The sequence below is a fragment of the Danio aesculapii genome, chromosome 8 (assembly GCF_903798145.1).
Source record: "Danio aesculapii chromosome 8, fDanAes4.1, whole genome shotgun sequence".
NCBI classification, from domain to species: domain Eukaryota; kingdom Metazoa; phylum Chordata; class Actinopteri; order Cypriniformes; family Danionidae; genus Danio; species Danio aesculapii.
Window position 1 is genome coordinate 14,613,068 of NC_079442.1, and position 13,555 is coordinate 14,626,622.

A 13,555-nucleotide genomic window follows, 5' to 3' on the forward strand; every position below is an offset into this window, starting at 1 on the left:
TCACATATGTTTTTGTCTTTTTATTCTCTCTTGCTATTTTCTTTTTATAAAACTCTTGTCATTTATTGCATTATTTGTTAACATTTTGTTCTATATAAACGAACCATTTTCAGTATATTTGCGTCTTTTTGTTGTTGTTGTTTGTCTTTTTATTGTCCAGCAGTTGTACAGATCTCACCTAAATGTTAACTCATCCCATTTTAATGACAAACACATAACTGTATACACACATCTATATGCCATTGAACACATTATAGAACTAAAGAGACGTGTGTATATTTTAATGTAATGAAAGGATTTACCCATATGGCCCAAAGGCATTACAACAATCATGTCTATCATGTCAAACCACTTCTGAAAACCCAACTTCCTCATACAAAAGTACATGAGGGGAAAGAAAGTTCATTTAATCATGTGAAACGTGTTTATGAAGATTCCTTGGTAATATTCAGTCCATGTTAAACACCACAGTTTCCAATATTTAATGGTCATGATATATTTTACATCCCCAAATCAGAAAACGTTGGGACAGTATAGAAAATGCAAATAAAAGAAAGTAGTGATGTCTAAATTTACTTTAACTTGTATTTCATTGCAGACAATACAACAAACATTGTTTAATGTATTTCTCATGATTTAAAAAAACACAAAACACACACACAAAAAAAAACATATACCACTTGGTAATGTTGCCATTCCATTTTACAACACTTAAAAGACATTTCAAGTTCACATTTAGATAATGCTTGACTATTTTAGCAGGTTTGGCATGCTGTCCCGGGAGAGAACCCTGAGCTCGGAGATGGGTGAGCCCAGGGCTCCTGCCTGGTTGGTAAGCATTAGGAGGGATACGAGATCAGGTAGTTCTCGATAACTTCCCAAGAATAGACCGCTAAATTTGCATCTTAGGTGCTTGTGACTTTAACTTTTGTTGTATGTTTTTTTGTGGAAGAAAACCGGAGTACCTGGGGAAAACCCACGTGAACACGGGGAGAACATGCAAACTCCGAACAGAGAGTTTTGATTGGCTCAGTTAGCGTTTGAACCAATGACCTCCTTGCTGTGGGGCAACAGTGCTAGCCACTTCCCAGCCTGGGTGAGTTGGCGCTGATCTTCGGCTGCGGTTTCAGGGAGAGCTCTGCTCTTGTTGGCTTGATTGTTGTTGCTGGTGGTGAGCATTTGGTGTTTTTCCATGTTTGCGGAATACAGCTTGCTTGTTGCTGTCGCTAACTGTTTTCCAGGTTTCTCAAAACAAAAATGAAAAATGAAGTTTTAGGCTGGATATTTATATTAAATTTGGAATGATCCGATTAGCTAGTTAGTGATTAGTGATAGGGATCAGCTGTAGTCAATCCTATCACGTACTCCTCTCGAAATTAGTTTGTGAAAATTCACTTAGGGACTAAAGACACCAAGTGAGGAAGTGATTTCAGGTGTAATTTTGTCCCATTCGTCTTTAAAACAAGTCTTAAGGTGGGCAACAATACAGGGTTTTCATTGTCACATTTTGTGCTTTGAAATGTGCCACAAATTCTTTGTTGGAGACAGGTCAGGACTGGGTTTGTTTGGGTTTGTTGCTGGTAACAGTCTGGATGATCCTTTTCTTCTTTGATCTGGAGGACACGGCGTCCATTTCTCCCCAAATAATACCTGAAATACTGATTCATCTGACCACAGTACACGTTTTCACTGTGTGATGGTCCATCTCAGATGCCTCTAAGCCCAGAGAATTTGATGGCATTTTTGGACTCTGTTAACATAGTGCTTTCTTTTGGCATAGTAGGCTACAGTTTTAACTGGCATTTGAGAATGTACACTTATTTGTTCTTTCCTTCAGTGATTGTGCTTGTTAACAGCAGGTGTTCATCAGTGTCTGAATTTACTCATTTGCGGTCATTCACTCTGTCTAGTAGACTATACTAATGACCTAATCTAGAGACTAGTCGATGAAGGTGTATGGTGAAATTTCAGACATTCTGCTTACTTTCTCGAAAACGAAGGTTAGATCTGTTACAGTTATTTTCCATATTTTATACAGAAATGAGCTGTTAATCATTTAATATATTTTCACTGTAATTTGTACAAACTTTTACTGTTAAAATCACATACAGTTTTTACAGTGTAGGAGACATTTAAATAGATCAATGAAAACTTCAGGTGGTTTGGTCAGCCCACTTGGAGCTCAGGTCCCAGCCACTTGGAGCTGACCTGCCCATTTTGAGCTTCTCATGAGCTCTGTTAATTTACAGTTTACTGCTATTGACTTTGAAAAATTGCCCTAAAAATTAACAGTAAGACAGTAAGTCTTTCTGCTGTTGGTTACTTTCTTGAAAACAAAAAGATTACCCAAAATGCACTATTTTTAACAGAATATTACTGTTTTGGTGTGAAAAAAATCATTTTGCTGTAGAATCTGACTTTTTAAAAGTTTTTTTTTTACAGTGTGGCAGAGAGACCTCAAATTTGCTATGGCTTAAGAAAACACATGCAAATAGCAAAACACTTGCAAATTGATAATTGAACATCATCAAATGTATTAAAAAAACAACAACAAACAAAACAAAAATATTAAACCCAGTTTCAAAATACCCAATTACTTTAAATTATCAGTTTGTTCGTTTACTTCCATATCTCCATTGTGGTTGTTTGCTTTTATAAAAAAGAAAGTTCCAATAGCGATGCCCAAAAGTCCAAGAGACAGAGCCACTCCACAGAACACTGATGGTCCGACACTTGGGATGGCAACATCAACATCTGGCAAAATACATAAGTAGAATATTGGAGGATGCATGAAAATTACAACAGCTGAAAATATTGTTTTTAACAGAATAAGAGTTGAAAGAAAAAGATATAACACCTCATACTCACCCCATATTTTGGCCTGAGGTTGACCAAGCAGTGCTTCATGGATCACTCTGCAGCTGTAAATGTCTCCTTCAGCTGGTATGAACCTAAATGTGGAGAAGATGTTGAAGGTGCCATCTACCCTTGGACGATACTGACTTAAACTAATGCCTTCTGTCACATTGACATTATTCTTAGTCCACAAGATTCTAATAGACGGAGGATAGAATCCAGTCGCATGGCAGACAAGAGTGTTCTGAACACCCAGCTCTACATCATCTTTTGGATATATAGATGTCTGTGGTGGGTCTAGAAACACAAATAACTGCATTAGTTTAAACAAGTATTGATATCACCATAACAAAACTATGCATATAGAACTAAATTAATTTCTGTTCCCACACACGAAAGCCCCCAAAGTGCAGTAACATTATTAATTTTTCCTAAATAAAAAGATTTGTTAAAAGGTTAGTTAACCCACAAAAGAAAATGCTTGCATATTACTCACTGTGTTGTGTATTTACTCACACCCTGAGACCTTTGGTGAGAATTCTTTAGTATGCACAAAAAATATATATATTCCATTCAACAGTTGCATATCTTGAGTGTTAGTTTAGGGTATGAAGTGATGTAAACCCGCCGGAAACAAAGAACAGGTGCATCTGAGGTAATGCAGACATGCAGTCAAACATGACATGTGAACGCACAACCTATACTGACACTAAGGAGAAGAAATTGTTAAGTAAAGTAATTTTTATTTTATGTGCACACAAAAGTATTCTAGTTGATAATATTCTAATTGAACCACTAAAGCATGGGTCTCAAACTCAATTCCTGGAGCGCCGCAGCTCTGCACAGTTTTGCTCCAACCCTAATCAAACACAGTTGATCCAAATAATCAAGGTATTCAAGACTACTAGAGAATATTAAGCATTTGCAGAGCTGTGGCGTTCCAGTAATTGAGTTTGAAACCACTGCATTAAAGCAAGTGGTTTTGAGGATATTTTTGGTACCTTTCTGGACTTTAAAGAGTCAGAAAGCTTTCTTTCTATGAGGGAGCTCTCAGATTTTACCCAAAATACAATCTTTTCTGTTCTGAAGTCAAACGAAGGTCTCAAGGATTTGGTATAACCTCAGGGTAATTCATAACATAATCTTTATTTTTGGGACATCTAACATTTTAATGACAATTAGAATTAGTTAAAAAATTTCCATAAATGAACCCTTTTTAAATGTCTTCTAGGCGTTTCTTTCAGACAAATAGATGTTGAAATGACGTTCCCTAATGGTGCAGAATGAAAGCTTTTATGACATACTTTTTGGACTCAGCCTTAGATGAAATCAACTAAAACATTAAATCTCTCAAAATCTCAGCAGAGGATCAATAAACAACTCAACAACATCAGCAGCTTCACTTACTGTATTATTAACCTGTTGGACATTATTACTGCCAGAGGTCTACAAACGTCCCCTTCACGTTTATTAAGAATTAAATGTTTTAGTTGTTTTATTGAAAGGACAAGTTTTCAAAATCATTATTACAGTCAAGAGTGGTTGCTTTACTTGGGGTCACTCTTTTAAGGTGAGCTAAATGATGTGACTTGTTATGGGAAGAAGCAGATTGTTAATACTGCTGGGTCATTTAAAAGTTTGATTCAATGATAACATATAGTTGCCTCACAGCAACAAGGTCGCTGGTTAGAGTCCCGGCTGGGCTGGTTGGCATTTCCGTGTGGAGTTTTCATGTTTTCTCCTTGTTGGCGTGGGTTTCCTCTGGGTGCTCTGGTTTCCCCCGCAGTCCAAGGATGTGCTATAAATGAATTGAATAAACTAAATTGGCCATAGTTTATGTGTGTGAATGAGTGTGTATGGGTGTTTCCCAGTACTGAACTGCGGCTGAAAGGGTATTTGCTGTGTAAAATATGCGCCGGAATAGCTTTAATATAATAGTAGGCGTACTAATTAATACAAATTAATACTATTAATTATTAATTAATAGTAAAATTAATAATTTAATATTATAATAGGCGATTTATTCCACTGTGGCGACCTCTGAAAAAGTGACTAAGCTGAAGGAAAAGGAATGAATGAAGCTGCTGATGCTGTTTGCAGAGGCGTTTAATGAACCTCTGCTGAGATTTTGAGAGATTTAATGTTTTAGTTGATTTCATCTGAGGCTGTGTTTGTCCAAAAAAGACATCATAATAACTTTCATTCTGAACCCAAAGTGGACATCATTTCAGCATCTTAACGTCCAAAAGGAATGTCTAAAAGATGTCATTTAGACACAATTGTTCTTAGGGGGAATGATTTATGTATATATATCGTATTTTGTTTCTTCTTTTTGCACTTGCAATCCTTGAAAGTTTTTAATATTTAGATTTTTTTTTAAATGTTTGAACAATTTTTTGTATATACGTATATATTATATAATATTTGCTTCAAATGACAAAAAACTAATTACCGCTTGTGCGAGGCATTTCTAATGCCGCTTCTGGAGCAGAACAGTAAATATGACATGCCATTTTAGTCTTACAGTATTTTTTTTCTTCTTTTTCTGAAAGTCTTGATAACACCATCATGGAGTCTTTCTTTTATTGTTTCAATAAATAAGATTGTAAAAAAAAATATTTGTTGTATTCTCCCATTCACTGCACTCTAAGTTCTAACTATGATGACTTCTGCTACAGAGAAACCCGTAAAAATGAAAAGGGTCTATATTGACAAATGTTGTAATTATATTGTAAAATTTCTGATCCTCAGATTCTCAAATGAATGTTAGAACATCTTTTAATCTTTTAAACAGCTTAATAATGATCGTATTATTTGTTATATGATGTGTAATGGGGCTGCCATGTTTAGTCTCCGCTGCAGCAGAGATCTGAGCTGCTGTATTTACATAATGTTTATTCATAATTTTCTTCCAAAATACATAAAAGTAAGTTACTGTTCGCCTGGAAGAGGAGGAGAGAAAATATTCTAGTAACATAAATAGTGTGTATCTTACATGAATAAAACCCCATATCCAGTTATATTGAAAAATAATTATCATTGCCTTCTTCATAGACATCCGTGTGTCTTTTACAAACCTTAAATGGTATGTTTTGCTAGTAATTATGTGTATTTGTATGTCTGAAACATAAAATGAATGTTTGAAAACACAGATAAATTACAGATAAAGCACTCGCACCTCTTTCTGTGCCTCAGTGCGAGCCATCGGATTTAAATTTGAGCAGTTCATAACGAGCACTCTGAACATTCTAATTATATAAGTGTGATCTTATGCTTCAGGAACCAGGCTAGGCTGATCACACCAGTGTGATCCTATGCGTGAAAGGGTTAACTGTAAAAATCTGGCTGTACAGCATGTTACTATAAAACTTAACTCTTTTCATTTATGGAAAACTGTCATTTATATTAATATTATTCATAAGTAATGTTAGTAATGTAAGCATATTAGTACTAATTTTTACTTTATTTTGTAAATAAAATTAATGAATAATATAAAATATAAATAAATAAAACTGAAAACATCCATTTAACTCCTGGTATCTACAGAGCACCAATTAATTTACAATTGCAATGGCAGTTACTCTATTTAATACATTATGCTGTATAACTTAAACTTTAAAATTTAACATACTGTATTATATGGTAGAGAACTGTAAAATAACAGATAAAAATTCCTGCTAACTGCAGCTGTTAGTATTTTGCAATTAATTTATGGGGCTTTTCATGCAGAACATTTCAATGAACATCATCATGCCTTACCCATTTCTGGAGGTGGGCTGTTAAAAATTTTAGTCAAAGAGACTACATCACGTTTGCATCCTGTCATTTCAATAACACTTGTTTCATAAAATCCAGGAAATGCAATAGGGTCTCCAAAGTCAGGTAACGTTAGTACTCCTGAATTCAGACTATAGTCAGCATGCCACATCTCCTCATTATCAACTCCATGCATATCCTCTCCATCAACTGCATGCATACCCTCTTCGTCTGTATAAGAGCATCCATGAATTGCAAAATATTCATGTACAACTGAAATAGAATAGGCATTAATGAAGTTTAGTTTATTAACTTTTACTTTAGTTACAGTATAAGCTTAGTAACACATGAAATAGAAATTCAACTTAATTGAATTAAGAAAATTCAATGTTGAGTTTTCTTCAGGTTTGCACCTTAAAACACAGGCGCAGTGACTACGTTTACATGGACACCAATAATTCGATTTTAATGCGATTAAGACAATACTCTGATTAAGAGTTAACCATGTAAACAGCTATTTTTGATTAATTGAATCAGATTAAGGTCATAATCAAACTAAAAAGAAATCGAATTAAGACGTGTGGAGTTTGCCGATTTTAGTCGCATTATTAAAGTGCATTACAGACATGTAAACGCCTTAATCGAATTATTAGCTTCATGTAGGACTTTTCGCAGCGTTTTGCAACAGGATAGTCCACACACACACACACACACACACACACACACACACACACACACACACACACACACACACACACACACACACACACGAGCTCGCACGGCTGTTTGACACTCTTTGCACCTACCGAGTCAGTGTAGACCACAGACACCTGCATTGTGAAATGCAGAGGTTTTTTTTTTCTTCCATTTAGCATCTAGTATGAACTTTCATTAAAACAACACCTCCAGCAATTCATAGTTGCGTCCAATTTCTCATTTGTCACGGAGGGGATGCAGGAAATATTCGTGAATGAAAGTGAAAGTGCCAAACTGCAGTTAAAGTCCACAAATTAAAAATTAAACACCCGAAATTACATGAAACTCTGGAGGAAATGCGGATACTTTATGACGCGATGACGTTAATCGAATTATGTGTTAAACATGTTAAACAGGATCATGAAAGTAACACTTAAGCAACTCATGAAAACACCTTAGCCTTATTATTCTACTAATTAGATTAAAGCAAATAATTCGATTACTGATGTCCATGTAAACGTAGTCAGTGATTAAGTTAATGATATCATTAAGTAATTAATTGAGTGTTATTGATAATTGATGATGAACACCTGCTGTTAACAAGCAGAATCACCGAAGGAACACAAAACTACAACTGACTTCAGTTTGTATCAAATTAATACATAAAGACATAATTTTATGATTTTCTTCTCATTTATCTGACAACTTCACTAACTTGAAAATTACATTAAATTAATCAAATTAATTGAATCTTAACAACCATAGTTGATTTAACATTCCATTAAGCAAAGTGTCCAGATGATGTCTGATGTCAAAGTGTCAAAACAATGATACAAACTATTATCTTTTTTGGACTTTAATCACAACCGACGATTAAATCAACTGAAATAAAACACATTGAATCTCTCAAAATCTCAGCAGAGGATCATTAAACAACTCTATTAACATCTCCAGCAACTTCACTTATTACTACCCTGTTTGACTTTATTTTAGACGTCTAGTCAAATCTTCATTTTCATTTATTGAGAACTAAAAGTTAATATTTTCCCGGAGATGGGTTGCGGCCGGAAGGGCATCCACTGCATAAAACATGTGCTGGATAAGTTGGCGGTTCATTCCACTGTGGTGACCCCGGATTAATAAAGGGACTAAGCCAAAAAGAAAAGGAATGAATGAATTATTATTTGGTTTGATTAAAAATGTTTTCAGAAGTCACCATTATGGTGACGAGTGGTTGCTTTACTTGGTCTCTTTGATTCTTAATTTATCATGTTAATTTGGTTTTTGTTGAAGTTGTGTGTGTAAGGATGTTAAGTCTCTCCATAATATTAAACCCTGAGAACTGTTATGGAATTCCACACAAGACACGGCCACGAGAACTGTTAGGCACTAAAACAATACACTTTCTAATCTGAGAAGAAGATCAGCTTGGAAACCAGTTTTTCAACTGTCTCGATCAAGCATCCTCTACCCTCAGCTTTACCTTCTCCACCAGAGCTGCTCACTCACATTCCAGACAGAATGTCCAAGTATGATGTATCTCGTGGCTCTATATTCATGTTTGGCGTCATTTTAAATGCCTCTGTGTGATTGGTAAAGTAGTCTTAATTTCACTGTAATATTTTACAATTTCGGTTAATTTGGGTATTGACTTTGATAAGATCTTTGCCAGATGCTCCACTCCAGGGAAAATGGTCTTCACATCAACTCAAGACCAGGCAAGGGTCTCTGTGAAGCCTTTATTAGTCCGTCATTGGACTAATAGATGGACCTTTACATGTGTTATGGCACGACAGACTAAAAGCAAAGAGATTGCTGCATCAGATTTACTGTAATAGTTTTGATTCCCTCATTGAGTTAGTGGTTTAGTTTTGTAATGTGATGATAACATTATGATGATTTCATTGAGCTACTAAAATAAGTCATGTGATTCTGAATATTAAGCAGTGCTTTGATCAGGTTTTAAAAACACGTTAAACATTTGAACCCTTCAAAACACACAGACATCAAAATTACGAGTCTTAATGATGGTGACAAATTTCTTGCCACAGTGAATGCTGGACGTAAAAAACACTCATCTATGACTCCCAATATGCACTGTGGCAAGAAAATTTGTCACCATCATTGAGACTCATACATTAAATCTTGATGAAACACCTGTCAGTGTTTTTAAACTGATTGTGGTGTTCAGTGTGCTTTCTAATAGCTCATTTCCACTGACTAGTACAGTACAGTACGGTACAGTTCGGGTCGGTACGGGTCAGTTTTATCAGGCTTGTGTTTTCACTACCAAGGGTAGCCTTTTAGTGGGCGTTGTGTATGACAGAAAGTTTCAGTCGGCTTCATTTTCGCTCATGAAAATGTCTACAGTAAAGCTGTATGGGTCGCTTACATATCATATGAGAAGCACTTCTCACAAAACAGAGACTTCATACACAAATACTTCTGTGTAAATGTTTATTACTAACTTTTCTATGAACATGAGTTGATTATAACTGCAGGTCAATGACCGTGCAAAATAGCCTACGGTAACGTCTGTAATTATTTAAACTAAATAAATAAATACAACATATATGAACACATACAGCCCCTTACAGTCTCTGATATATTACCAACTACAGAAGAACTACACACAGAATACATTTAGTTCTTATTTAGGTTCAACAACAACACAAAAGTCAGTGTAAACCTTTCATCTGTGTCTTTATCTTCAGCAGCACATGTAGCCTCTGTTGACACTAATTCCATCATTCTGAGTTTATAAGAGTCCAAAAGGTGATAATAATAGTATTTTAACATGGCAGCTTGTTCATGTTTGGTGAAAAAATTATGTGCTCTTTTTTTCCCGGCTTCTCCTTTGTTTTTTCGCGCTTCACTCTTGCGTCTGTCAGTTTCTGACAGGTTCAAGCGCATGTTATTATCATCAGTTCAAGCGGTTTGTTATTTTAAATATAGACGAGCGGCGAGCGCAAGTACGAAAGCGAAACCGCTCGCGTTTCAGACTGGCTCGTAAAAAACTATGCGGCACAGGGTAAATCTGCTCTTCTTTTTGGCTTTGTGGCTGTTCCTTAAAACGACGACAAGGTTTGTTTGAGCCCGGGTCGACCATGGCTCATTATTATATGTAATTCTGCTGTAATCTCTCGGCTGTGTGTGTATTTTAAATATGGCGGGTTTTTTGTTTTCATTCTGGCTTGTTGCATAAGCGAATGACGTATCTCTGTAAACCAATAGCATTCAGCTGCGCGTCTAGCTCTGCCTTTTGTTACCCTTTCTCATGTTTGGTACCCTTTCAAAAGGGTGTCTAAAAAGTGGTACGGTACAGTTCGGTTTGGTACGGTACGCCTTTTGACAGTGGAAACGGCCATAAACTTGACCAATATATTGCTGAATGTCATTCTACCATTAGCTCAATGTAATGTACACCACAGTGCCTTTATTTTACACAATTCATCATCACTGACCACCCACCCACGTAGCAAAATATCCCTGGCCCAGCTTTGGCCCTCACAATCAGCTTATGCTTGGCCCACATGCCGCAGTGAATTACGGTACATGACTGGACCAAGTCTGGCTTCCAGACAAGGGCCAAACATGGACCATATCTGGACCAAGTCTTAGCCAAGTTAACAACACATAACTAAGCCTGAACTGGGCCAGATATGTTGGTGTGTCACGACTGCAATGAAATTGATCAATCCTTGAATCATTGCACTTCAGGCGAGCTATGGGCATGCTTTTTCTCAAAGTGACCTGATTGGTAAAATTTCCTTTTTTTGGGCGCTCATGAGCAAAAAGGCCCCTAGCCTATAAGGTGTTTAATGGAATAGGCTGTCTTAAACTGACCAGCTATACGTTTTCTTTCCCTTATTTATTTATTTGTTTGGCGCATGTCCTCGTGTGCGATCGGAAAACTATTGTAATGACAGCATGCCATCTTTACCAGACTCACCAACTCAAAATTAAACCTCTGACAAAAAAAAAAATCTGATATTTTTCTTGCCATAACATACAGTCACAACAATGTAAAACAAGCTAACTTTAAAGTGCAGAGACTCCAAGAAAAGCAACCCTTCTTCACCACAGCGGTGACTTCTGAAAACTCTTATTTACAATAAAATGACTAAATATTAATTCTTAATAATTGTGACTGAGGGCTTTTGTAGATGTCTGACAGAAATAAAGTCAAACAGATTATTTATAACTGAAGCTGCTGATTTGTTTAATGATCCTCTGCTGAGATTTTGAAATATTGAATGTGTTTTATTTCAGTTGATTTAATCTAAAGCTATGACTGAAGTCAGCTGTAGCTTTGTGTTTCTTCAGTGATTCTGCTTGTTAAAGGCAGGTGGTTTTCATCTATTTTTCAACACTCATTATTCTCGTTAGTTCTTGAGACTGTTTCTATCTTAAAAAAAAACATTATTTTGAGGGTGCAAACCTGATGAAAAATCAATGTTGAAGTTTCAACTTTTCGACTGTTCATTCATTGATAATTCAATAAAGGTCTGCAGTCTGGGATGTTACTTTCTTGTAAAAAACTACAAAAAACAAACGTTTTATTTTATTTTATGACATACTACAATGATCTTGTTTTGAAACAATGCTTGAGCGAAATTATGTATTTAAATATGCAGCAAACAAACATGTTTTGAACTGATGTAAAAAAAAGTTTAAAGTGATTAAAAATGTTTACTTACTTTCAGCATGAGTTGAGAGAAGGGTGGTTAAGGTGAAAAGGGTTATGTACAGCTCCATCTTTATAACAGTTGAACAAATAAAACTACTCAGGTGACAAACACAGGTGTTATTTCCTCTGTTAGGGCTTTTGCATCGTCCACTCAGAATTTACCCACACAATGACATCATTGTCTCTAAGAGGAAGAAGAAAGTGTTTGCTTAGCTGTCAAGCTGCTTGCTAATCTAATCTTATCCAATGTCTTATCTATGATTCCTTAAGTCTACTGGAAGATGGAGTGAATTTTCTTATGGATGTCCGCTCCAGGATGGAGTAAAACATATCCTTTCCTATGTCTTTATGATTATTAATAACTGTGAATGTTTAAGGGCCTTGATTATACACTGCAAATTTTAGATAGTAGATTTAACTACCCTAATTCTTATAGTGTAAAATATTAACATAACAAAGGATCATATGAACACCACTCAGTGTTATGTGTTAAGTTAGGTTAAATTTTCAACACTGCACAGAAATAAAAATATATTTTGTTTAATATCGCCAACACTTTATTAACTATTCGGTTACTGTTTAAAGAAAACAATTTAAAACAGTCACAAACCGTATTTTCTTGCATTTTAACCAAAGTTTTCGGACAGCTTTAATTTTCTTTAGTTTTAATCTAACATAGCTAGTACAGAACAAAATAAAGATGAAAAATGATGCTTTTTTGTGAGATGTTTAAAACTAAGGTATATATAATGATTTGGATGTCAAATGTCTATATACAAACATTTTAAATACTTTTACTCACCAGTTGCTTCTTCTCATTGCTCCTCGTGGCAAAAGAAAATGGCATCAGAAAAAATCCCTCAGGGATTTTGCTGCATAAATTCTCGGATGTAGTAGTCAACACTGTATTAGCGTTAGATACATGTAACTCTGTATGACAAGGAAGCAAATCAGCTTGTAAGACTGAGAGGGTTATTTTATCTTTATCTAACTCTAGAATTTCAACACTTTACTCTGAATTAACGCAACACTCGAAAATGAACACTAATGAATTTGTTGTGTATGTTCCACCTTCTTTTATTTAAAGGTAACTGTGTAGTTACCAATTCAGTGAAAATCTGTTTGCTAATTGCAATCACACATTAACACATTATAGCTATAACAATAATCAATACCAATATGTTCACATTGTTATTGCTCAAATGTTTATAAATGAACATTGTATCTAACCCAGGCTCATTCTGAAAATGTAGTCCCATGGACGTTTCTGGAGAAACCTGGGAAACCTGCGCTTTTTCGCTTCTCAAATGTCTCTCGCAAGTGCCGTTTGCGCCCGCGCTGTTCTCATGTAAACCCACCAGAGGCCGCTGTCGAACGACCGTCTGTCCGACTGGCTGAATGAATGACTGACCGACCGGCCAATCGGCCGACCAACCCTCCTCCTTCCCTGAACCCAACCAATTTTACCGATTGACCCGCCCGCCCGCTTACTTCCCCAAACCCAACCAACAATTTACAAAAGCCGTCCAGAAAAAGAAAAGCTCTAGTCTGATTTTT

General features: G+C 35.8%; 1 protein-coding gene across 1 annotated transcript; it reads right to left on the bottom strand.

The window, feature by feature from the left end:
- Positions 1-2,451: 2,451 nt before the first annotated feature.
- On the bottom strand, positions 2,452-12,168 carry LOC130233304 (H-2 class II histocompatibility antigen, A-Q alpha chain). Its single transcript, XM_056463264.1, has 4 exons — positions 12,009-12,168; positions 6,616-6,885; positions 2,869-3,153; positions 2,452-2,754 (listed from the first exon to the last, which is right to left on the bottom strand). The coding sequence occupies exons 1-4, from the start codon at positions 12,064-12,066 to the stop codon at positions 2,594-2,596; spliced, it is 774 nt and encodes a 257-aa protein (XP_056319239.1). The 5' UTR covers positions 12,067-12,168; the 3' UTR covers positions 2,452-2,593.
- Between the last annotated feature and the right edge of the window lie 1,387 nt (positions 12,169-13,555).